The sequence below is a fragment of the Apodemus sylvaticus genome, chromosome 13 (assembly GCF_947179515.1).
Source record: "Apodemus sylvaticus chromosome 13, mApoSyl1.1, whole genome shotgun sequence".
NCBI lineage: Eukaryota > Metazoa > Chordata > Mammalia > Rodentia > Muridae > Apodemus > Apodemus sylvaticus.
This window is the reverse complement of record NC_067484.1, coordinates 92,574,296-92,602,130: the sequence shown is the minus strand read 5'-3', so window position 1 is coordinate 92,602,130 and position 27,835 is coordinate 92,574,296. Positions and strand designations below refer to the sequence as shown.

The 27,835-nt window shown below is 42.7% G+C and overlaps 1 protein-coding gene across 10 annotated transcripts in view; it reads right to left on the bottom strand.

Moving 5' to 3' along the window:
- The window catches only part of Osbpl1a (oxysterol binding protein like 1A), a 187,096-nt gene that overhangs the window by 79,159 nt on the left and 80,102 nt on the right, over positions 1 to 27,835 (bottom strand). For 8 of the 10 annotated variants that reach the window (XM_052201461.1, XM_052201460.1, XM_052201462.1 and 5 more), the window contains one exon: positions 5,749 to 5,911. The exons of the other annotated variants lie outside the window; for them this stretch is intronic. In XM_052201461.1, the coding sequence (XP_052057421.1) occupies positions 5,749 to 5,911 (163 nt within the window). The remainder of the gene's footprint in view (positions 1 to 5,748; positions 5,912 to 27,835) is intronic. 10 annotated transcript variants of the gene reach the window in all.

The following is a 27,835-nucleotide window of genomic DNA, read 5'->3' as shown; positions in this document are numbered from 1 at the left end:
TTTGAGGTTGCAGGTACTCAAGTCATGCCCAGTATGGTAATCGCTTCCTGTCATGACGATCCTGGACTGAACCTCTGAACTGTAAGCCAGCCCCAATTAAATGTTTGCCTTTATAAAAGTTACTGTGGTTATACTGTCTCTTCACAGCAAGGAAAACCTAAATAAGACACTTGGGTATGAACTGTATATGTATGAGTCTGTGGACTTAGGATTGCTTGAAAGGCCTGGAAGAGGGGGTCTCAAGTTGTTAATAACCTTGAAAAAGGGTCTGGAGGGATGGCTCAGTGGTCAAGGGTACATACATATACTGTTCTTTCAGAGGACTCAAGCTTGACTCCAAGCACCTATGTTAGGCAGCTCCCAACTGTCTAATCCAGCTCAGAGACTCCAACACCTCAGCTCTCCAAGGGCAAGTACACATGAACACACACATGAACACACCCACATAGTCACATGTGCCTACATAGAATTTAAACTGAAGATAAATCTTTAAAAACCAGCCTATGAAGAGCCTGTGAGAATTTCAGTAGACAGACACACATATACATACAAGTGTGTGTATGTGTATGTGTGTGTGTGTGTGTGTGTGTGTGTGTATGTGTGTGTGTAAAATGTTTTTTATTGCTATGATAAAACACCATGACCAAATACGACTTGAGGAAGAAAAACTTAATTTGGGTTATAATGGTGGGAGCATGGCAGTAGGCAGCCAGAGCCAGAAGCTGAGACATTACATCTCCAACATCAGCCATGAAGCAGAAAGCATGAACCGGAGGTGAGACAGGCTATGTGTTTTCCAAGCCCACCCCGCTGACATGCTTCCTCCCACCAGACTACACACCTAAAGATTCCACAGAATCCCAAGACAGAGCCAGTACCAGGGACCTCTGTGAGTGTGGGCCTCTGGGGACACGTCTCGTTTAAGCCACCAGATGATGATCCAGCTACTGACTTTTTTTTCCTTTTCCTTTTTCTTTTTCTATTTCTGCTTTGAGCTTTTTAAGACAGTTTCTCTCTGTAGCCTTAGCTGTCCAGAAACATGCTCTGTAGATCCACCTCCTTCTACCTGTACCACCGCCACCATCTTCTACTGATTTTCTTTTAGGAAGTCACACACAGAATACATAAATTAACATCAATGGGCAGAGGACAGAGTTGAGTACAGTACATGTCAGCCATCTTCAATGTTCTGACACTGCCTTCCTCCCTCCCACCACAGAGCCTTCACCCTCGTCTTTACATCTTCTCTCTTCCCAGCATGCATCACTCTTTAACACATCCCACATTTAACTGATACTGTCACCATCACCATAGTCCTGATTATCTCCAAATCTGGCTATTACAGTGTATGTTCCATGATTTAATTCCTTTACTTCTACTAGCAACGGTCTGATCCTGAGTTCCCTGAGTCTCTACTCTTCCAATGTCCTCTTCCTGGCCCGTGCAATCACCCACTGCCTCAGCTTTCTTGGCTTAACCTCTTGTTCTCATTTCTGCCATCTGTCACTATGCTTCCTCTCTTTCGTTTCCTTCTATAAAATACTGTCTCGACCTCACTGATCTCCAGTTACCTTGCTCTCTGGAACTTTCCCCTTCCCCATTCACACATGTCTTAGAATTTCTAATGTTCATTTCTAAAATCAAAACTCAGTAAGTATGGTGGTGCATGACTGTAATTCCAGCACCTAGGAGATTAAGGCAGGATCATGATATTCAAGTATAGCCTGGCCCTCAAAGTCAGACAATACCCCACATACACACAAAATCCAAACTGCTTGCAGCCCCACTTTCTCCACCCTCTCCACAACTCTCCCTACCTCATTTCTCATTTGCCCATGCTAAGTATTGTTCTCAGGGCTGGAGGCCCTGGTGTCTATGCTCCCAGGAGAGTCACTATGCTGTCCTTGTGCACAGTTTCTGGGGCAAAGTTAAGAACTTCCTTTCTTGAGGACTGGAGAGATGGCTCAGTGGTTAAGAGCACTGACTGCTCTTCCGAAGGTCCTGAATTCAAATCCCAGCAACCATATGGTAGCTCACAACCATCTGTAATGAGATCTGACACCCTTTTCTCTGGAGTGTCTTACAGTGTACTTACAAAAAGCTAAAAATAAACAAGTTACAATTCACCCAGCACAGGTAGCTCAGGAGGAGGAGTTAAGTGAGAGTGCTTCGGTTCCTCTAAGAAAGGGAACAAAATACTCACAGGAGCAATAAGGGAGACAATGTGTGGAGCAGAGACTGAAATAAAGGCCACCCAGAGACTGCCCTACCTGGGGATTCATCCTACAAACAATCAACAAACCCCGATACTACTATGATCGACAAGAGGTGTATACCGAAAGGAGCATGCCATGGTTGTCTCCAGAGGGGCCCTGCCAGAGCCTTATAAATACAGAGGCAGATGCTAGTAGCCAACCATTGGACTGGGCGTGGAATCCCCAATGGAGAAGCTGGAGGGTGGTCCGGAGGAGCTGAAGGAGTTTACAGCCCCATGGGAAGAACAATGATTTCGGCCACCCAGACTCCCCAGGACTCCCAGGGACTAAACAATCAACTAAGGGGCACATATGGTTCCAGCCAAAAATGTGGCAGAGGAATGCCTTGTTGGGCATCAGTGGAAGGAGTGGTCCTTGGACAGGTAAAAGCTCAATAGATGCCCCACAATGGGAAATTGAGGGGGGAGGAGTTGATCGGGTGGAGAGGCATATACGTGGAGGCAGGGAGTGGGAGAAGGGGTTAGGGGTCTTTGGAGAGGAGGGAAATTATGAAAGGTTTTAGCATTGGCAATGTAAATGAAGACAATAGTCAATAAAAATCAATCAATCAATCAATCAATCTTTGGGGGAAAAAAAGAACTTTCTTTCTTCTGCTCCAACTGTACTCTGGCTCTCTATCCACTTTGCCTCTAGCACACTGAACTCTAAAGGCCCTTTTCAAGGCAGAACTCACTGTCTCTTTCTGCTTCCTTATAGCATGTATCAAGAGCTGGCAGTACTAGGTAGACAGTCACAGAAAAGGAGCAAAGGGAACATGCACAGCTTTGAAAGTTCCAGTTCTAGCATACTGCAGGCTTTCAAATAGGCAGAGCCATTTTGATTTGTTCAAAGTAATAACTCTCTTTGGGTTAAAATGTGTTTATTTATTTGGTGGGGCACACACATGTCATAGCATGTTGTGTGAGCAGGGGACAACTTCTGAGAGCTGGTTCTTGCTTGGCAGCAAATGCCTTCACCAGTAAGAGTCATCTTACCAGCTTAGTGCTGAGCTTGTCACCAAACTTCAGATTCACACATACACACCCAGGTACACAAATCCACACAAATGTGCATGTACACACAGATGCATATATCCACACAGATGCACACATTCACACAGATGCACACAACCACACAGATATGCATGGATGTGCACATACACACAGATGCACAAATCCACACAGATGCACATGCACACACAGATGCACATGCACACACAGATGCACACATCCTCACAGATGCACACATCCACATAGATGCACACATCCACACAGATGCACACATCCTCACAGATGCACACATCCTCACAGATGCACACATCCACACAGATGTGCATGAATGTGCACATACACCCAGATGCACAAATCTACACAGATGCGCATGCACACACAGATGCACACAACCTCACAGATGCACACATCCACACAGATGCACAAATCCACACAGATGGTCATGCATACACTGATGCATACATCCTCACAGATGCGCACATCCACACAGATGCACACATCTACACAGAGGCACACATCCTCACAGATGCACACATCTACACAGATGTGCATAGATGTGCACATACACCCAGATGCACAAATCCACACAGATGTGCATGCACACACAGATGCACACAACCTCACAGATGCACACATCCACACAGATGCACATCTACACAGATGCACACATCCACACGGATGTGCATAGATGTGCACATACACCCAGATGCACAAATCCACAGATGCGCATGCACACACAGATGCACACATCCTCACAGATGCGCACATCCACACAGATGCACACATCCTCAGATGCACACATCCACACAGATGCACACATCCTCACAGATGCACACATCCACACAGATGTGCATGGATGTGCACATACACCCAGATGCGCAAATCCACACAGATGCACATGCACACACAGATGCACACATCCTCACAGATGCACACATCCACATAGATGCACACATCCACACAGATGTGCATGGATGTGAACATACATCCAGATGCACAAATCCACGCAGATGCGCATGCACACACAGATGCACACATCCTCACAGATGGACACATCCACACAGATGCTCACATCCACACAGATGCACACATACACACAGATGTGCATGGATGTGCACATACACCCAGATGCACAAATCCACACAGATGCGCATGCACACACAGATGCACACAACCTCACAGATGCACACATCCACACAGATGCACAAATCCACACAGATGGTCATGCATACACTGATGCATACATCCTCACAGATGCGCACATCCACACAGATGCACACATCCACACAGAGGCACACATCCTCACAGATGCACACATCTACACAGATGTGCATAGATGTGCACATACACCCAGATGCACAAATCCACACAGATGTGCATGCACACACAGATGCACACAACCTCACAGATGCACACATCCACACAGATGCACATCTACACAGATGCACACATCCACACGGATGTGCATAGATGTGCACATACACCCAGATGCACAAATCCACACAGATGCGCATGCACACACAGATGCACACATCCTCACAGATGCGCACATCCACACAGATGCACACATCCTCAGATGCACACATCCACACAGATGCACACATCCTCACAGATGCACACATCCACACAGATGTGCATGGATGTGCACATACACCCAGATGCGCAAATCCACACAGATGCACATGCACACACAGATGCACACATCCTCACAGATGCACACATCCACATAGATGCACACATCCACACAGATGTGCATGGATGTGAACATACATCCAGATGCACAAATCCACGCAGATGCGCATGCACACACAGATGCACACATCCTCACAGATGGACACATCCACACAGATGCTCACATCCACACAGATGCACACATACACACAGATGTGCATGGATGTGCACATAAACCCAGATGCGCAAATCCACACAGATGCACATGCACACACAGATGCACACATCCTCACAGATGCACACATCCACATAGATGCACACATCCACACAGATGCACACATCCACACAGATGCACAAATCCACACAGATGCACATGCACACACAGATGCACACATCCTCACAGATGCACACATCCACATAGATGCACACATCCACACAGATGCACACATCCACACAGATGCACAAATCCACACAGATGCACATGCACACACAGATGCACACATCCTCACAGATGGACACATCCACACAGATGCACACATCCACACAGATGTGCATGGATGTGCACATACACCCAGATGCACAAATCCACACAGATGCGCATGCACACACAGATGCACACATCCTCACAGATACACACATAAACACAGATGCATACTTCCTCACAGATGCACACATCCACACAGATGTGTATGCTGCACAGCAGTTAGGGGAGCTGCACCGATAAACCTCTTCATGTTTATTCTGGGAAGTTCCCAGTGATGTATAAAGCCTACACACTTCCAACAACATGGATGAAATGGCTCTGGAGTTACCTGACAATGCATCATAGAACTCGTCCTCACTAAGGATGCTGACAGGCGGGGATCCTTCAACCAGGGATCGTTCTAGTTCATGATGCTCAGTGGCTAAAGTCTCCAGGGCTTCTGACAAAATTTTGTTTTTTTCTTGCTCCTGTTCCAATTTAAAATTCCTCACCTAGAAGAATACAGATACACAAGAGTTCAGAGTGGCAGGAAATACACTTTCCTGGATGTGAAAAAATTACTTGCTTTTGATCTAATTCCACTGCAACATCAGAAATGAAAGCAGTTGAGTTACACACATGCACAGATGAATGAGCAAAATTACTAAGTTAATTTTGTTCTTCCCAAAGGACCTTTTCTTACACAGCTTAGCTAATGAAAATAGATTGCTAACTACCAAATAAATTCAGCTCAAATTATGAGGATCCCAGTAAAAGAAAAAGGCATTTGTCAATTTAGAAATTACATTAAAAAATATTTCTCCCTCAACACTAATCATAACACACACATACACACTCGCGCATGTGCGCGCACGTCTGTGTGTGTGTGTGTGTGTGTGTGTGTGTGTGTATTAAAGTTATAGGAAAGGTAGAGCCTGGTTAGACCTTTTGGCCTCTGAAATAGTACTGTCCCTTGCATAAAATTCAAGAGTGTATATAACCCTGCACAGCACTAAAGCCCTCTAAACCTCACTAGACAGGATGCACTAGGTTTGGTCCCAAGTTTTATCTAATTCTGCATCTAGAACTCCAGAATCACTGCTGGCCCTCTGTCTTACTCAGTACCTCCCCCTGGGAGCCAGAGAGGCTGCCATGTGTCCTCAGACATGCCTTCAGTAGTTTCTACCTCTTGTGGGTTTCCCTTATAATCTAAGCAGTATTCAGCACAGTTGCCTTTAAACTTATATTTTCAAATTAGCAACAGACTCTATTTGTCAAATGCAATGCTAAACATAAAATGCTCGTTTTAAAGCTAGTTGTGGTAGTCATGCCTGCAATCCCAGGATTGGGAGGATGGACCACGAGAACAGAACTTGGAGGGAGTCTAGACTCTATAAAACTATAAAAACTTGGTGTTGTAGAGAGCAGAATCCTGTTGCTAGTGCTGAGTGTCACCGGAGCCTGCTTCCACTCTCTCCTCCCCTGCAGCTGAACACAGAGGTAGGCCCCAACCCAGGAGCTACACCGTCAGTTTCAAAGGATTAACTAGGCAACTGCATCCAAGTTCTCTCAGGTCAAAGCTCAGATGTCTAGATCTGAGAGCTGGGGACTCTTGCACAATGCTCCTTGCTTCCATTCCTCTCCTCATCCTAACCCCATCGCTTCCTGACATTCCTCTAGTGCTCCTCTCCAAGCCCTGGAGGAGGTATCTCCCTGTAACCCCATAAGTTCCTGACATTCCTCTAGTGCTCCTCTCTAAGTCCTGGAGGAGGAGGTATCTCCCTGTAACCCCATAAGTTCCTGACATTCCTCTAGTGCTCCTCTCTAAGTCCTGGAGGAGGAGGTATCTCCCTGTAACCCCATAAGTTCCTGACATTCCTCTAGTGCTCCTCTCCAAGCCCTGGAGGAGGAGGTATCTCCCTGTCTGACTCTGAGCCCTGAGGCCCTCTTGGCTGTACTTCAGGCTCTAGTAAGAATTATGAGAATTCAGTATAGTTTGGCTTCAAGGTCACTTCTCCAGACAGACAGGTTAAAGCTTTATCATCTTGGGAACAGCTCGTCCTCAGGCACTTGAATGTTTATTATAACAATGAGATTTAATTATTAGTTCTGTGATAAGGAAATAAAATAGCAATATACATTAAGTAATCCGAAACAGCAACAACACACAAAACTCAAAAACACTTGGTATGTTTATGCTATGATTAGGATATTCTCATAATCAAAATCGTTTCTCCAGAGAAGAGAATGCTATGTGCCTTTTAAATGTAACAACAGAGGAAGAACTCATTTTGTGTAACAAATACTTACATTTATGTAGAGACAATATTGATCCATAGCCTCAAACATCCAATGCGCTCTAGAAAATCTTGTTCAAACCACGAATGAGCCTTTATTCACCTAAAATAAGCATCGCTCCCGTTCTGCCATACCTATATCTGACCTCACTGTTAGTAAAAAGTGAATGGGGTGGGAAGCTGTGGAGGGAAAGTGTCACCCCTCCTGTGTCTGAACTTGTTACATTTTCAGTTGACCTGAGAGTACCCTTAGGAGTTTCCCTCACTGAACAAGCCTTACCACAAAACTGCAGAAAGGTGCTCTCCCCTTGAGTAAGGGATGTGCACGATCAGGAACTGCCGGAGAGGAACGGAGCCAGCAAGCTTTCTCCCTGTAAGGAAGCCTTGTGAGGCAAATGGCCAAGCTAATGCTGCTCAGTGGGGCAGCAGGCTCCAGGCCCTACAACCCCAAGCCCTGAAAGCTCAGTGTGAAACTGCTGCTGAGGAGATGGTGAAGTGTGGCTTTATAAAACAGTCACCTTCTAAACTGTCCTTCTGAATTTTTATTTGCTAGCTAAAACTCCATGCTATAACAGAAATAGCACCTTATTACAACTCCACCTTCTAACCATTCAGGCTATTGTAACCATCCTATTGTTATTAAAGGAACCAGAGTTTTCTTCACAGAATTAGTGGACCCCAACATGTTTAAAATTAAATTAGAAAACTTTAGATTATGATTTGTAAACAAAAATCAACATGTCAAGTGAACATACAAATTAAAATTATTAGAAAGCAGGATAGTGTTACACTATCTACCTAACAAAAAACATGTGCACTACTCTGTTCCTTGAAGAACACAATTTCAAACCTCCTCAAGAGTCCATCTCCTCAAACCACTTCTACTTTATCCATTTCCTACCAGAAGGTGAACTCCTCAGTAAATGTTTCCCACGTGATCAATTGCCAGCAAGGCAATCCAGTTTTAAAAACAGCACGCGCTAGCCAGTTCACATATATTTTATCTACTCTTTTTTTGTCTAGAAAGCACCTAGCTATTTACCTGCGTTCCACAGGGGGTGAGTGGGGCGGGGATAATAAATCATTTGACAAAGATATCGAATAACTGGAGACTGCTGACTAGTAGGTACAATGACCTGATTGTAAGATGGGAAATTCTTACCACACTCTGGTCTCTTCACATTTACTACACATACAGCTACACTAACAAAGAATGTAGCAGAGCCTGAAACACTCCGTCTTACCTAATTCACTCTATGAAGAGGCTATTCTGACACCCTGCTGTGGTTATAGGGCCAACGACATTCAAGTCTTTAAGGATATACGCTACAGGCTACTCCCTGCTTACTCCACAGAGGTGGCTGCTAAGAGGCAAACCGCTCACTCAGTGATGTGAGCCCTCCCACCTATGCATCTGACTGCACTGTCTGGGTGAGGCAGGACTGCAGGGTTGGAAAGCCACCCCGCTTTCTGCACTAGAAATGTGATTCTTAAAGCCATCCATCAACTGAATATGAAAGAGGAGCCTTTAAGGCATGATTAAAATGAGATGAGATCTTTCAGGGTGGAGGGAGGGGCTTTATAGCGTTAGTGAGTGCTGTTCAGGTTTGGTCTTTTGCCATATATTATAATGCTAGATACTGGACCCCCACCCCCCACCCCTCACCCCCAGTTCCAGCCTGGTTGCTCCCAGGGAGGAGAGAATCCACAAGTACAATGTGACCTTGCTCCTTCATTTAAAACCATTGGTTAAGTAAAGACATTGACAGCCAATGGCTGGGCAGAAGAGACAGAAGTGGGGTTTGGGGTTCGAAGAGGAGCACAGGGAGGTGAGGAAGGTGGAGAGAGGAGGAAGCCATGGGGTAAGCAAATCATGAGCATAGCCATGAGGGCTAGCCAGCTGGAGTTAAGAGCTGCCCAGATGGACCATGGCAAAGGATAAAATAGTGTTAGAAACAGGGAAATGGACTCTAGCAGCACAGAGCGGAGATATCTGCACAGCTTTAGAGCTGATTAAGGCTTGTTGCAGATGTAAAGGTTGCATGTCTTTTATCTTGGTACTGAGTGATCAAAGGTGGGGGTAGAACCCCCAGAATTAAGATTAACTATTTTCTACAACAAACTGTGTAAGAGGAGAGACACTAGCTGGCAAGGGGCCATGTGATACTACTACGCCATGAACCAGAGGAAGGCCGTCACCAGATACTCCTAAGATGAGAGCATCATATGCACAAGGCTTCCTCAACCACAGAACTGTGGGCACACACCACAACAGAAATACAAACAAGATGAGGGACAGAATGCTCACATGAATACGAACTGGTGTAAATCCACAGCCACTCTCTCCCCTAGGGTCCCGGGATACCATACTTTGATCCCATGTGAGGTGTGATGAAGGGTAAGATGTGGAGATACATCCCTGTGACGGTATCCAGCACACAGCTGCTTTGTTTTAGGACTTGCTGAGTTCTAAGGATGGCACTTTTGTACTTCTTTCTTTGCTATTTTGCAAGACTTTTTCAAGTGAAATGAATGTATGTTCTTGCTTAAAAGGAGACTGTGGAGAGGTCAAGTAAGATGGGAGGAAAAAAAGACTGGGTACTCGCTGTGGAAGTGTGGAGGAGCACCCAGATTCTGGAAAGATTCTGAAGGAGAGACTAAGCAATCGGCTGACAGACTGATGTGAGAGTAAGGAAGAAACAAATATGGCTTCACAGTTAGGACTAAGCAAGTAAGACAGAGTTGCAATTACCTGGAACAGGGTAGACAGGGCGGGCAAGCCCTGTGGAGCTCAGTCTCACACATGGTGAATATATGGTGATGTGAAACAGTCAGGCATAGAAGTAGATAAGCAGACTGAACTTGGTGCTTACGGAAGAAGGGGGTTATATCTCATGTGTTGTCTTTTACATTCTAGATTAGAAAACATCACTAAGGCAGACAGAAGAACACAAATGAGATGAAAATGAAGCCCAGCCTGTGTTTTGTAGCTATTAATGAGGTTGAAATGAGCAGAGAGGATTGCAGAATGATATTCTTGAGAACTGAGCCATGGCTACACTTGGTCTTCACTAAGGAACCAAGCAGGTCACCCTCCCACAGGAGAAAAGAATGTGTAGGCAGAGTCAGATAGATAGGTACACTGAACTTCAAGTTGTCTTCTAGTTGTTTCTGTTGTCTTCTTACATAGGGAATGTATATAATATATATTATACACACACACACATATATGTATATATATATACACATACATACATACATACATACATACATACATACATACATACATACAAACAAACAACAGGGAACAGATATGGAGATCAACCAACACCGGTCCTAGCATATGTCAGAGAAACCACTATCTCTTGACACATGAAGGAACTATGCCTAGAGGTTCACAATGAGATGTCTCCTGGCACCACTAAAAGACATTCTTTTCTCATAGTGACCATCACCTTCCTGAGCTGTGCTCAAACCAAGACAAACCAAGTCCAGTCCAAACTAATCGCAATGCCTTTTTGCCCCCAGGCTTCATCACTGGACCGAAGGCATGACTGACCCAGTTGCTGACTGACAGGCTCAAAGGAAGCCCTTTGCAGAGCTTAGTACACAATCACATCCAAGGGTACACTCAAACATGCATATCAGGGCAGAACTGGGGGAAATCTTTTATCCAGGACCATACAAAAACAACAGGAAAGCAGATACTTTGGAACACTTGGATAAAGGGATTCATAAAAAGTAAAAAGGCAGTGTTTCTTAAGAAAAAGATACCTGGCATATAAATTGGGGTAGGGGTGGAGGGTGAGGTGATAAAAATTTAGAGGGAAGAAAAAAAAAAAACAAACCTTGTTTACTTCCAGCTGAGGTTATTTATTGTGACAAGGTAGCCACTAGACAGAAATTGCTTATATCATCTACAGACAATATATTGTCCACAAAGGTCAAACAGAGGTAAGAGAGTCGACTACTAAGCTCTGCCAAGACAGGGTAAGTGAGTCCTTCATACTTCCTGTTCACAAAAGGTTTGCCCAACATTATAAGAAATTAAAGGCTGTCCAGGTAGTCAGCTGTCTCTGTAATTGTTTACATTTTGGAAGCTATATTTGGTGCTTTCTATGTGCTCAGGCAATATTTAATTCATTCTCAGATTTCTGATAGAGTTAAAGACTAGTTATAGTCTCATAATCAAACTTAGGTTGTTTAGCATTGAGAGAGAGGTTATAAAGTGGAAGACATGGTTTTCAGATGGTAAGAGGCTAAAATCTAAACATAATCCAGGGACAGAACTATAAACTTAGAAATGATGGTAGAGTACTTTATCTAATTGACTAGATGTTAATTGTATATCATACTTTGTAATTTACATGGTTTTATTCAATTTATATCTGAGAGAAGAGTTGGTATTTTTTTAAACTGGACAGAAAAGGTGAGATGTACTGGGTGGTTCTGATGCTTTGATACGGAATCTGCTTGTGAACACTGAATGTCCTATTCCCCAGTTGGTTTTTGATTGAGCAATAAAGATGCTAGTGTCCAATGGCTGGGCAGAAGAAGCAGAATTCCAGGTTCCTGCAGGTATGCTAGGAGATACAGGAGGAGGAAAACAGATTGTTCAGAGGGAGAGAAAACCACCAACCATGTGAGATCTCCAGTGGAGTGGCCACTGGCCACTTCCCCCACTAGGCCTGGGGATTAGAAAGAGATTAAAAGTGCAACTAAGCTGAGGGAAGATTTTGGTGCTGAGCTGGGAGTGAAGAGGCCAGCCATTGAGCTAAAAGCACAGTAAAAATGAGCTACTATGTGTGTGTCTTCATCTGAGGGAGCCAGGGTCAGGGCTGGTGGCAAGGTATGTCCAGAGCTTAGAGCAGAGTAGTAGAAACTACATGCTACATAAACCAGGTAAATGCAGAATATTTAAAACTTATTTTGTTAAAATAACTTAAAAACGACATCTTGAAAATCAAATCAAATGCTGCATAAAAGTGAAAATGTGTCAGGGTAGTTTCTGCCGACCCCTTTTAAATATGGAAGAATGAAACAAGAGTCTGAAGTGTGGTACTTGACCTCACTCACAGGTCAGCACCAACAGTATGGCCCCAACAAGACATTCTTAATGGCTCCGGAGTTTAACATAACGATGCAAAAACGAGCTTGAGCTTCAATGAGAACATTGGATCATTTGATATTGTACTGTTTACATAGTATCACAAACATTTTATAGCCTAAAAGTAGCACTTCCTGGACTTTCAGGAACTGGACTGTGTACTTCAGTGTATAATGTCCACGTCATCCCAGATTATAATACAGGTTAAAATTTCAAAGTTTTCAAAGGATCTTTACTTAAACTGTACAAAAGAATCTTAAGTATCCAGATGGTGGGTATCTAAGTCATTGTAAACATAACTCAATTTAACACAACAGATCCACACTGGCTATAAAAAACAGTGGAATTACAAATTCACCTATTCAATAAAGATTCTGGAATTTTTGTGTTTTGTTTCGTTTTGTTGGTCTCATATGAGCACAGGCCGGCCTGGAACTGTTGATGCAGCTGAGAATGACCTTGAGTTTCTGACCCTCCTGCTTATACCTACAAGTACTGGGAATACAGTATGCATGACCACACCTGTTTTTAGAATTTCCTAAAAATCTATTTTTCAAAATAGAATCTTTTTAACTCTACACACAGAATTTTCCTTTTCAAAGGAGATTCAGTTCCTTTTAGGTCATTACATCTTCACTGTAGGAATATATGGTTTTTCTAAGAAAGTAAATAAAAAACATTTAAGAAAGCTACTCCAAATTATCAGTATCCTCACCAAATACAACCAGCCTTCCAATGCCATGTTGCAAATTAACCTATCCTTAAAGGAGGAAGTAGGATGCTGAGTCATTGCTAACAGGGAGGACATGGGAGAGGAGGGGAGACGGAGGGCTAACTAGGGAGGTCTGAAACCCACAGTTAAGTATATCGTCTTATAAGCTTCTTACACACACACACACACAGAGAGAGAGAGAGACACACACAGACATACACACATACACACATACACACACACACACACATACACACACACACTGACACACACACACTGACACACGCACACATGTACTTGAAGTTACCCAACACAGAGGATGACATTCCTCCCAGTAGCCATTGGTTGCACAATAAAAAGCCATGTTAGGCATTTCCTGAAAGCTGTTGATCAAGAGTGTTCCACAGACTTCCTAAACATTACAGATCATTGCTCCTGGTTGCCTACTAGAACTTGATGAAGACACAACACGCCTTGTTAACAGGACATGGAGAGCTCACACCGGTCCTGTCCAAGCAGCAGCTTCATCCCTGGGGGCTGGCTTTCACACTACGTGAGGGTCCTTGCTCTGAGGCTGCTATGGGAGGAAAGGCATCACACTCGGACCCCACTGTGAACCCTGTGCACCAAATAACAACCTCTGTGAACACTGTGTGCTGCAATAATGACCAGCCTGGCGAGAATCGTCCAAGGGTGAATAATGGCATGAGAATTGAAGGTCAACCAACTGCTTTCTTATTGGATTTAAGGCCCGCTCAAAGGGATGAACTCCATGCTGGTACTCTAAATATAACCATGAACCTAAGTCTAGGGAGCTCAGAGGCCCCAGGGTAAAGTTACAACTCTGACTGTTCTCGATGGACATGCAATCCATCCATCCTCTAATCCAAACGTCTATCTACAGAGGTTGCGGCTGCTCTCGCTCCTCAGAGAAGCATTTGTGCAGTGGAGAGCAGTTAGTGCAGAAAACTAACTCACTACCGGTCAAAGCACAGAAAGTGTCTACAAAGTGCTCAGTCACAAGGGGACATCTACATCACATTCCTCCCTGTAAGAATCAGAATCATCCACAAGGAAGAGGAGACAGAAAGATTTTGAGGGCCAAAAGCCTGGGAAGATCTGGGTTCAACAGTGTCTTCAGGACATGACTGTGACAGGATGGTGCACACGCATACACATGACAGCTCTGGTGCCTGCCTGAGATCAAGCCAATCCACATGCCAGCATGCAGAGGGAAGCCACTTGGAGGAGTTGTGGAGCTATTGACCATCAATGGTTCCTGGGGAAGGAAGAGACAGTGTTTTTAAGGGTATGGTCCCAGGTTGATCAACCATAACCGTTCGATCAGCATAAACCCGTACAAATATAAGTGATATAAATTGAACTCTGTCGGTTAATAAAAGACACGCAGACAGGTAGGATACTGAGAGGGACAAATCTGTGGGAGAGGGAGTATCATCACAATGCATTGCATGTACATATAAAATACTGCAAGATTTAATTTTAAAGTCGTATTTTCAAAAGCAGGCAGCATGGCCTCAGGGAAGAGTTCAGTTGATAAATTGTTCCCTAGGCAAGCATGAGGGAGGACCTGAGTGTGACCTTCAGAACCTTCTGTTAAAAGGCCACGGACCATGGATCTCTCTCTTGTAATCCCAGTGCTGGGGAAAGGAAGTCAGGCAGCTCTCTGGAGCTCACTGCACAGCCAGCCTCACCAAATCTTTGAGCTCCAGGCCCAGTAAGAGATCTTGTTTCAAAATACAAGTTGAATGGTGCCTAAGGCTGACTCCCGACTTAAACACACACACACACACACACACAGACACACACACGCTCACACATACTCACATACACACACACACACACACACACATATACACACTCACACACACACACACAATTTTCAAAAATTAGATATAACAAAAACATTCATCCTGACAGAAAAGCAATGAAGAATATTTAGCAGTAATGTATGCTGCCTTTTGTGCATTTAACCACTAAAATGAGTAAAGACACAAAAATATCTTGCTTGTGGACCTTAGATTCTGATTGTGATATTTCAATATATATAAAAAAAACAGCTTTTCTATATACTTCCATTTATGTCTTTCATAATTTCCTAATTAGCAAAGTATTTGAACATAAGAATGTTGGCATCATCCACGCTCTGTCCAGTTTACAGCACATCCAGGGAGAGCCATGTGAACACCTCAGGAACAGCACGCAGGACTGTCAGGATCTGCTTAGGAACCCAGTCAGAGAGTCTGCTGAGAACACTCCTCATCATGGCTGCAAAGCTCTCCACCTAAAAATAACCTGCTCTTATGCAATCACTCTCCACAGATCTGTGCATCATATATACCTTGAAATAAATTTCTTTTTTAGAAATATGCCACAAGAGATAAGTGATCATTTTTAAAAGCAGAGAAGTTTAAGCAAATTCTAACAAATCTTATCCTCAGTAGTTATCCAGGGACCTGTAGTTGATAGTTCTGCTGATGCAAAGATTATTTATATGCAAAGGTTATTTATAACACACGCGACTCCACAGCAACTCTAACTTTACTTCTGAAGGCACTTTATTGAGATATATGCCACCCATCTGCGTTCTCTGTGGAGTCGAGTGCAGAAGCACTAGAGCAGAACCTTCCCCTCTCCCTGCGCTAGAGCTCGGGGCCTTCTGCCCCTACCCTTACTCCACCCAGCCCAGGTACTCACAGAGCTTCCTACAGCCCTGCAATTAACTGGTTTGCTTGTTCCCAAACCTGAAATAGATGGATGAGGTTTTTATTGGACTCACCCATGTACTCCCAAGAACAAGGAGTTCTTTCCTCCTGCTGCTGAGGACTGCCCCAGGGCAGGGACACTCCATGACCACCACAACATTTCCTCTTTAAAAGCTAGGGAGACATGGCTCAATTAGCATACTGCTTGCCACATGAGCATGAAAACCTGAATCTGGGTTCCCAAGACACCCCTCCAGTGCCAGACGTGGTGACGCACCATCCGTCACCCTACCTCTGAGGAGGCAGACAGGCATGGGAGACCCTAACACAAACAGCATGGGGCTCAACATCAGTCTTCATTCCCGTTCCGTCCCATCCCATCCTGTCCCGCACACCTACACCTTGCATATTCATATTCACACATGCACACAGACACCAAGGAAAAAGTCCTCTTTCTGCTTCTGAGACTAACTTTCTCTGCCCCAATCAAATCTTAATGTTTTATTCTGACCTGGCAAATACATTCATGGTTCTCTAACTAGAAAACAGATTATATTGGAATTGATTTAGTGGGATGAACGACTTTTGAAGAGAACGTTCAGGAGACAGGAGAGAGCCTAACTCTCCCTGGCCACGCCGCGCACAGGCTGCGGCATTCCAGCACAGGAAGCTGTCCAGCAGATGGCCCGGGACTGGCTGCTCCAATGTTCGAGCCACCTACTTGGAAAGATGACTTATGTAAAAAGGAATAGTCATTTACTAAGCAACCCAAAGTGACTTGAAATTTGTACAAGTCTAAACATTTTAAATATGGCTTTGTAGGATTTTTTTCCTAAGCTTAGAAAAGAAAAGAAGAGAAGAGGAGAGGAGAGGAGAGGGAGAGGAGAGGAGAGGAGAGGGAGAAGAGAGGAGAGGAGAGGAGAGGAGAGGAGAGGAGACGAGAGGAGAGGAGACGAGAGGAGAGGAGAGGAGAGGAGACGAGAGGAGAGGAGAGGAGACGAGAGGAGAGGAGACGAGAGGAGAGGAGACGAGAGGAGAGGAGAGGAGAGGAGAGGAGAGGAGAGGGAGAGGGAGAGGGAGAGGGAGAGGGAGAGGGAGAGGGAGAGGAGAGGAGAGGAGAGGAGAGGAGAGGGAGAGGGAGAGGGAGAGGGAGAGGGAGGAGGAGAGGAGAGGAGAGGAGAGGAGAGGAGAGGAGAGGAGAGGAGAGGAGAGGAGAGGAGAGGAGAGGAGAGGAGAGGAGAGGAGAGGAGAGGAGAGGAGAGGAGAGGAGAGAAGAACCCTGAGTGCGTACAGGTCCACAAGGACCCTTCAGTGTAGTATTATGCAATCTTAAGGAAGAAGAGTGTCTCAGTCCGGGGAAAAAGCCGCTCTTAAAGCCCAGAAACCTCAAGATTTGGGAAGACTTTGGTTTGGCTTGTGAAATTCATGTAGTCACTTTATACTTGTTTCTAATTGGTTTTAATGATATAAGGCTTTACATTTCTTGACTAAAGAGTTATTAATTAATTGGTTATTATGTAAAAGGTATAGTGTTATTAAGAAAAGGTTAGTTTAAAACTGGTGATTCAGTGTTAGAGCTATCTTAACTAACTACACGTGGCCTAACGCCACTCATGCTTTGTTCTTGTTTATAATTAGATTTAAAGGTATATCTTGCATGTCTTGACTATAGAGTATTGGCTTAAGTCACTGCACATGATTTAAAAGGTATAATGTTATTAACAAAAGTTAGGTTAAGGCTGGTAGTTTAGGGTAGTCGCCATTTTGAACACTTGGCATGATGGTTAAGGCTGGTAGTTTAGGGTAGTCGCCATTTTGAACACGTGGCATGACGATTAAGGCTGGTAGTTTAGGGTAGTCGCCATTTTGAACACCACGTGGCGTGACGCAATCCAGGAAATACAGGCCTTTGGGACGCTCCTAAATTGGCATGGTGTTTCATGTGAATCTTGGCCTGGAGATTAGACTTAATGAAGATTAAGATTTAAAATATTGTCTCTTTTTTTTTTTTTTTTTTTTTATTTGATATAATTTATTTACATTTCAAATGATTTCCCCTTTTCTAGCCCCCCCCCCACTCCCCGAAAGTCCCGTAAGCCCCCTTCTCTTCCCCTGTCCTCCCTCCCACCCCTTCCCAGTTCCCCGTTCTGGTTTTGCCAAATACTGTTTCACTGAGTCTTTCCAGAACCAGGGACCACTCCTGCTTTCTTCTTGTATCTCATTTGATGTGTGGATTATGTTTTGGGTATTCCAGTTTTCTAGGTTAATAACCACTTATTAGTGAGTGCATACCATGATTCACCTTTTGAGTCTGGGTTACCTCACTTAGTATGATGTTCTCTAGCTCCATCCATTTGCCTAAGAATTTCATGAATTCATTGTTTCTAATGGCTGAATAGTACTCCATTGTGTAGATATACCACATTTTTTGTATCCACTCTTCTGTTGAGGGATACCTGGGTTCTTTCCAGCATCTGGCAATTATAAATAGGGCTGCTATGAACATAGTAGAGCATGTATCCTTATTACATGGTGGGGAATCCTCTGGGTATATGCCCAGGATTGGTATAGCAGGATCTTCTGGAAGTGAGGTGCCCAGTTTTCGGAGGAACCGCCAGACTGCTTTCCAGAGTGGTTGTACCAATTTGCAACCCCACCAGCAGTGGAGGAGTGTTCCTCTTTCTCCGCACCCTCTCCAACACCTGCTGTCTCCTGAATTTTTAATCTTAGCCATTCTGACTGGTGTAAGATGAAATCTTAGGGTTGTTTTGATTTGCATTTCCCTAATGACTAATGAAGTGGAGCATTTTTTAAGATGTTTCTCCGCCATCCGAAGTTCTTCAGGTGAGAATTCTTTGTTTAACTCTGTACCCCATTTTTTAATAGGGTTGTTCGGTTTTCTGGAGTCTAACTTCTTGAGTTCTTTATATATATTGGATATTAGCCCTCTATCTGATGTAGGATTGGTGAAGATCTTTTCCCAATTTGTTGGTTGCCGATCTGTCCTCTTGATGGTGTCCTTTGCCTTACAGAAACTCTGTAACCTTATGAGGTCCCATTTGTCAATTCTTGCTCTTAGAGCATACGCTATTGGTGTTCTGTTCAGAAACTTTCTCCCTGTACCGATGTCCTCAAGGGTCTTCCCCAGTTTCTTTTCTATTAGCTTCAGAGTGTCTGGCTTTATGTGGAGGTCCTTGATCCATTTGGATTTGAGCTTAGTACAAGGAGACAAGGATGGATCAATTCGCATTCTTCTGCATGCTGACCTCCAGTTGAACCAGCACCATTTGTTGAAAAGGCTATCTTTTTTCCATTGGATGTTTTCAGCCTCTTTGTCGAGGATCAAGTGGCCATAGGTGTGTGGGTTCATTTCTGGATCTTCAATCCTGTTCCATTGATCCTCCTGCCTGTCACTGTACCAATACCATGCAGTTTTTAACACTATTGCTCTGTAGTATTGCTTGAGGTCAGGGATACTGATTCCCCCAGATTTTCTTTTGTTGCTGAGAATAGTTTTAGCTATCCTGGGTTTTTTGTTGTTCCAGATGAATTTGATAATTGCTCTTTCTAACTCTGTGAAGAATTGAGTTGGGATTTTGATGGGTATTGCATTGAATCTGTATAGTGCTTTAGGCAAAATGGCCATTTTAACTATATTGATTCTACCGATCCATGAGCATGGGAGGTTTTCCCATTTTTTGAGGTCTTCTTCCATTTCCTTCTTCAGAGTCTTGAAGTTCTTGCCATACAGATCTTTCGCATGTTTGGTAAGAGTCACCCCAAGATACTTTATACTGTTTGTGGCTATTGTGAAGGGGGTCATTTCCCTAATTTCTTTCTCAGCCTGCTTATCCTTTGAGTATAGGAAGGCCACTAATCCCATGCCTCCTATCTGATCACTATGGAATAAAAGTGGTCTTCAATAGCAACAGAAACAACAGAAAACCCACATACACGTGGAAATTGAACAATACTCTACTCAATGACACCTTGGTCAAGGAAGAAATAAAGAAAGAAATTAAAGACTTTTTAGAACACAATGAAAATGAAAACACAACATACCCAAATCTATGGGACACAATGAAAGCAGTGCTAAGAGGAAAACTCATAGCCCTGAGTGCCTCCAAAAAGAAAATGGAGAGAGCATACATTACCAACTTAATGACACACCTGAAAGCCCTAGAACAAAAAGAAGCTATTTCACCCAGGAGGAGTAGAAGGCAGGAAATCATCAAACTCAGGGCCGAAATCAATCAAGTAGAAACAAAGAGAACCATACAAAAAATCAACAAAACTAGGAGCTGGTTCTTTGAGAAAATCAACAAGATAGATAAACCCTTAGCCAGACTGACCAAAGGGCACAGAGAAAGTATCCAAATTAACAAACTTAGAAATGAAAAGGGAGACATAACAACGGAAACTGAGGAAATCCAAAAAATCATCAGATCCTACTACAAGAGCCTGTACTCAACACAACTGGAGAATCTGGAGGAAATGGACAATTTCCTTGACAGATACCAAATACCAAAATTAAATCAGGACCAACTAGACCATCTAAACAGTCCCATAAAGCCTAAAGAAATAGAAGGAGTCATAGAAAGTCTTCCAACCAAAAAAAGCACAGGACCAGATGGTTTCAGTGCAGAATTCTACCAGACCTTCAAAGAAGAGTTAACACCAATACTCTTCAAACTATTCCACAAAATAGAAACAGAAGGAACACTACCCAATTCCTTCTACGAAGCCACAATTACGCTGATACCAAAGCCACACAAAGATCCAACAAAGAAAGAGAACTTCAGACCAATTTCCCTTATGAACATCGATGCAAAAATACTCAACAAAATTCTTGCCAACCGAATCCAAGAACACATCAAAACGATCATCCACCATGATCAAGTAGGCTTTATCCCGGGAATGCAGGGTTGGTTCAATATACGGAAATCCATCAATACAATCCACTACATAAACAAATTCAAAGAACAAAACCACATGGTCATTTCATTGGATGCTGAAAAAGCATTTGACAAAATTCAGCATCCTTTCATGCTTAAAGTCTTGGAGAGAACAGGAATTCAAGGCCCATACCTAAACATAGTAAAAGCAATATACAGCAAACCGGTAGCCAGCATCAAACTAAACGGAGAGAAACTTGAAGCAATCCCACTGAAATCAGGGACCAGACAAGGCTGCCCCCTTTCTCCTTATCTTTTCAATATTGTACTTGAGGTACTAGCTCGGGCAATTCGACAACATAAGGAGGTCAAAGGGATACAAATTGGAAAGGAGGAAGTCAAACTATCATTATTTGCAGACGACATGATCGTCTACCTAAGTGACCCAAAGAACTCCACTAGAGAGCTCCTACAGCTGATAAACAACTTCAGCAAAGTGGCAGGTTACAAAATCAACTCAAGCAAATCAGTGGCCTTCCTATATTGTCTCTTTAATAAGTTACACTGTTATACACTTGAACATAAGAACTGGCATACAAACCTTGAGCTGTAAATATGTGTTTGCCATTAATTTTAAAGAAAATAGATTGTTTAAAATTGAGATTTGCTTCCAAAATTACAATTGTGCTCTAATATTGCAAGAAAACATTGAATTACAATAAAAATCAGTGTGTCATTGGCTACAGTTTTCAGTTTGCAGGCTCGTAATTGTTAACATTTTGTAATTAAGATAATTTTGAGAGTGATACAGCTATGGGTTTTAGAGGCCCATTGCCACTTTTCCACAAGTTTATAGGCTACAATGGTAGGAGCAAAATTTAACCCTCCAAGATTAAAAAGGATATCTCTGTAGAAATGTATTTGATATCAAGTAGGTTCCTTTGACCATGAAATTACAGGTTTCTTTTGTTTAATCCTTAAATTGTCCTTGTAGGTTTGGGTCCGGTCTTAGATAAAAGGCTCAGATTAGAAGATATTTACATTTGAGGAATCTCATACAATGTCCTTGCCAAGGACTCAAGGTGGATCCTAGGGCAGATAAAAAAATTTACATTTGAGTTAATGCAAAGCTTAGAGCTGCCTCAGGGGAAGCTAGTGAGGAAGTTTTGAGAAATTGTTTCTGCCTTACAGGCCCCACCTAGGGAGTGTTTGGCTTTAAAAAAAAAAAAAAAAAAAAAAAAAAGGTTTTTGACTTATCCAGGTGTGGGTTAAAATGCAGTTCAAATCTATGAAAGGTCAAGGAGGCTATAAAAGCATTAACATTTGGCCTGTCTACTCCCTATAAAATTATTGTAAATTTAAAGGGTTGGTTTTTTGCTTTACATTCTGATAATTATAAAAGCATTTGCTTCTAATTTTAAAGAGACAACAAAACAATTTCATTACAAAGTTTTGCCTCAAGGAATGGCTAACAGCCTTATGTCTTGTGAGAAAAAGTGTTTTGTCTCTGTTTCAATACTAGAAGTTAAGATCTTAAAATTTTCAGTGTATAATGTTCATAGAATGTTTGTTACAGGCCCTTGCTCCTATAGACTTTTAGAATTTTTAGGTAAATGGCTTTCAAAAGTTGTTAGGATATATTAATTGGCTTTATCTTATATTTACCTCATTTTAAGCTTGCCACAAAAGGTCTTAAACCTCTGTTTTCAAGGTAGGAAACGTTTGTTCCTTGCTTCAAGCAACAATCAAATTTATTATTAATGGTTGGTCTATTACATGGCAAGCATTTTTAGGCAAAATTAATAACTGTTATCCAAAAGATAATTTGTACTATCAGATCACATGTTTATTCCTTTAAGTTTCTCCCTGCTTCAACACAGATACCTGAATTGGGTGCTATAGCAGCTATTTTTAAGATGTTAAAGGTCAAGCTTTTAATAATAGTAGATATACATAGCTCATGGTTTATAATTGCTTAAAATTGGTCCATTTTTAATACTGCTAATTCTTAATATTTACAGTTTATACAAATGTGATTCAAATTTCTAAGGATATGTTCTCTAAATGACTGTCCTTTAGGTATTTGAAATAATTTTATATTTTGTGCACATCAAATTATAAAGATTTGTTCTTGATGTCCTCAATTTCTACCTCTACCACATAATGGTGTTAATCCTAGAGGACTTAGTTATTACAGATAAATGATATTCATATTTCTAATTTAAAAGATTAAAAAAATATGTACATGTGACTAATGATTCATTTTTAGGCTGTCTAGTTGCAACTGCTCTAACAGAAAAAGCAACTATATTTTATATAATTACATAGTTATTGCCTATGTTATGGTTTATACTTTGTGTTCCAACTTAAATTAATAAAACAATATCTTCTTGGAAGAAAGAAAAGAGGGGAAATTGTGTCCCTGTGCATATAATTTAAATTATGCTTGCATGTTTTTAAAAAAAAAATTTTAAAATTTGGATGCCAAGAAACTCCTTGCTAAATGTATATGACATCTTGTAATTAGACATATTGATGTCTAGGTGAAATGAAGGAATTCACTTACTAACATATGCCATGATCCTGATTTAATATTGGGGGAGAAGGCATGTCCTCTGTTTTTTCCACAGAATGCTGCAGAAGATATGCTGACTGTGCTTGCTGAATGCCCAGACCATGGTAACATAAGAGCTATATTGGGTATATGTTCTTGACTTACCTCAATTGTTAAATGTCCCAGGTTAGATAAATTGCCTAGCTTCAAGCTTTTAGACTTTGTGGGACAGAACATGGAGACTGTTATGCTAGCTTAGGAAAAATTAATTAAGAAGAGTTAAAATGACTCTTCTCCTTATTGTGCTCAGCTGACTCAACCATAGACTGGTCTAGAAATAATTCCAATATTGAAGATTCCAATTTTGAAGATGGCTAACAATCTTCAGCCAGCTGTGTTAATTTAACATATAGTCTCCACTTTTCCTGAGAAGTAACAGCTTATTTCTTGATTCACAAGGCTACCTCTCCCACCTCAGAGGCCAAGCTTTGGATCCTTAAAGTTGTTAATTTACAACTGAATTGGATACTTCTGGGACAAGTTAATCCTATTCCACCTTTAACTCTTGACCTTGTCTGTTAAGCAGACTGGCTGTCTCCACCCAGGCTCACCTGGATGGAGAGATTACATGTCTGTTAAAGACACTTGCAGACCCCCCTGGCTTCAAAACTTACACAAGTGGATCTCCAAAGAGGGAGCCACATAGAACTCAGATCTATGTGTGTTTGTTTATGAACAAACATGGGTACCAGCGAGACGTGCGAGGCAAAGCACTGCATGGGGAGGTGAATTTCTGCTTCTGAGTCCCCAGGAAGTACACCTAATTGCATAGGGGTTAACGTCGAGAGGCTGTCCTTAAAATAATAAGGGAGCCTATTACCCCTCCTCTGAAAAAGACGTTATACAATATTTAAGAGGAATTACGGTCAATGCTTCCCCTCCTGGTTAAGGCCCGCCTTCTTATGAAGGATATTTATCCACTTGTTTTCTACCTCCTCGTGTTCAAATTAATAAAAAAAGGGAGGACATGTACAGAGCCATATTGGGGCAGTCTTGCACTTGGTCAGAGTTTGACTTTGGTCAAGGTTAACTTCTCCCAGTTAGCCAGGATCCTGCTCCACCTAGGGTGGAGCGCACGTAGTAAAGGTTAAGTTCATTGTTCCTCCAGGTATAGGGATTCCTGAATTAAACAGGTGACCCACCCAGCTGCCGGAGCAGTCAAGACGAAGACCTCCAAGAGAAGCTAGACAACTTCCACCGGAACTCAGCCTGGAGTCTGGGGGGAGGGTTTGCCCAAACTGTTAAAAGGTCCGGCGCCATTAAAGTTTACGGCTTTGATCAGTGAAAAAAAAAAAAAAAAGAGTGTCTCAGTCCCTGGCCTCCTCACCCAACAGGAGTTCGCCAGCCACCCACCCCATCCCAGGCATCCCAGGTCACAGGGAATCCACATTGGTTAAGGGGACAATGCTGTGCTTACTCCATTTACTAACTTCTGAGGGGGAAGACACGAGATAAATCACTGAGTGTGCTAGAGTCTCCAAGTGCTGAACACATGGTCTACAAAGCAGAAAGGAATGCTGGGAGCCCAGGGGAAGAGCCACACTGAGGACACATCTGTAGATCAAAGGCTGACAGAGAGTAGGAAGAAAATACCTAGGAGAATGTTCTCTGCTGAGGAACACTTAACATTCTGATAGGTTAGACAGGTCCACATATCCTTAGACCACAGCAAGGAGGTGTAAAGAAAAGAATATTCCACAGGGGAGTCAGAGCTACCTGCAGGTCTTGTGACCCGCAGCAGCAGAGCCCCCACAGGGGAGTCAGAGCTACCTGCAGGTCTTATGACCTGCAGGAGCAGAGCCCCCACTAGCAGGGAGCTGTCCGAGAAGCAAAGCTCTGCACTCCCGTTCCTCACACAATTCCTGCCTGTGAAGGGCGACTTTTAAGAAAAAGTACCCTTTCTCACTGAACAGAAGACCGTCATCTGCAATGTTTGACACAGCAACAGTCTGAAGGTACTAGGAGATACTTGGCTTAGGGAAGAGAATTTTTCTAGCTGTTCCAAATAGCTGAGAAACTTTCACTTGAGAGAAGAAACACTCACACTCAACAGCTGACCTGGGTCCATGAGTTCAAGAAGAGAAAAGGAAAAACTTCACCCTGAAAGGAAGTTTAACCTTCTGACACTTCTTATCCTCCTACAGAAGAGCGAGCGTCTCACAGGGGCCATGCAGCAGGAGCAGAGGCAGGAAGGAGCCAGCAGCCACGCTGTTTACTCTGGATACATCTTCCTCACCCACAGACCTGTGAAGCTGTCAGTATACAAATGAGCAAGCCCAAACACAGCCATGTTATAGGACATCAGGATTACACAGTAAGCAAGTCCGGGGTCTGAATTCAAAGCACATCTGTGTGTGCCAGGATGCTAGCTCTTAGCCACTGGAACACACACACCTATCTGCTCATCAGCAGACGTGTTTACACACTGCTATAGCGAGTGCCTGGCTGCCAGAAGCTGTGGAAAGGATGCCTGCAAATAAGAAGAATCAATGACATCGAGGACTCCTTTATAATATTGTGATTACATTTTCTAAAGTTTCAATCATACATTCTTTTCTTTACAACTTTTAGGAACTCTGTGTTTATAACCATGGCTAAAGATCAAAACTAACTTCAATATAAAACATTCTGAGTTTTTAATTCAAATCAAGTCTATCATTTCCTCAACTTAAGAAATATCTGTTTCCTTTGGCCCACATACCCCCCTGTACCACCATTCCTTACCTCATATTTTATACCTCTATATGCACGATTCTGTTTGATAAAGTAATAATCCTTGAAAATGTGACAGCAAACCATTATTTAGTATCTACAACACAGAAGGATAGTATAAAAATAAAACACATGTAAGTCAAGCCTTAATTTAAGAAAACGGCATGCATTGGGGCTGAGGAACTGTTTCAGTGGGTAACATGTTTGCTACAACATGCACAAGAGCTTGAGTTTGGGTCCTTAGCACCAACCCAAGGAAACAGGCAAACCAGTAAGCCTAGGACTCGGATGCAGAGACAAGAGGATCTCAGGGCCCTGCTGGGCTTCCAGGTCCAGCCAGAAATCGATCTCAAAAGTAAGACAGAGAGCAACAGAGGAAGAAACAGATGCCAACCTCTGGCCTGGTACTTGTGCACACTCACATGTGCATGCACACAGAGAACCACGCCTGCTTTGTGGAGCTTTTGAAAGGGGAGGGGGCACATTAAGGCACACCTTCCCACCATGTAGCAACACTGAATGATACATCAGTATAGTTAAGGAAAGTCCATTGTGTTTGATACCCTAAAATTCTTTCTCCAAATATTAGACTAAAATATATAGCTAAACTGATTTAGAGAAAAAAATTAAAAGGCTCCCATCATATTATATGCTGTGTATTTAATTTGGGACCCTGAAACTATCTACAACAAAGTAAAAGTCAAATGCAAGTGTTCTTGGCATAAAGCTACTAACTAACCTTACTTAAAGGAAAATCCCTAAATGTACTTCCTATACATCAATGTACTCTGGGACACAAGCTTATTCAACTAGTTCACAAGACAACTCTGCAATTCAGAGACTGCCAAACAGTGAAGCCATGAGCACAGAGAAGACTCTGGCAATCTTTGGAATAGGACTCCTGTGTGGCCAAGTCTATGCAGATGCTGTGGACAGGCCATTTGTGTGGCCCTCAATTCTCTAAAGGCCAAAACAGAGCGAGAGATACAATCAATTATGAACCTTTAATTGTCCACAAGGAGAGAAAAATATGCAGTTCTTCAGGGAAAACAACTCCCTCTTTGCCCTCAGCTCTAATTTCTCATCCAGCTCAGGAGGATGTAAGTGCACTGGACAAAGATCTTTCCTCAAAAACACCCCCAAAGAACCTGCGGTGTACATCCAAGGTTCAACTCCTCAGTGAGGATCATGGCAAGACAGCCCAGGCTAAAACATTCTGACAGTCTAGCTTAACCTTGGATGATATTTAGACTATCTAGACAAATGGACATGCTCTATTTTCTTCTAAATCACAATTTATCCCAAGCAGAGTTTCTCCCAAGAAGACAGACAATTTCCCGTTGTGTGCCTTGAATACAGGTATTCTGTGCAAA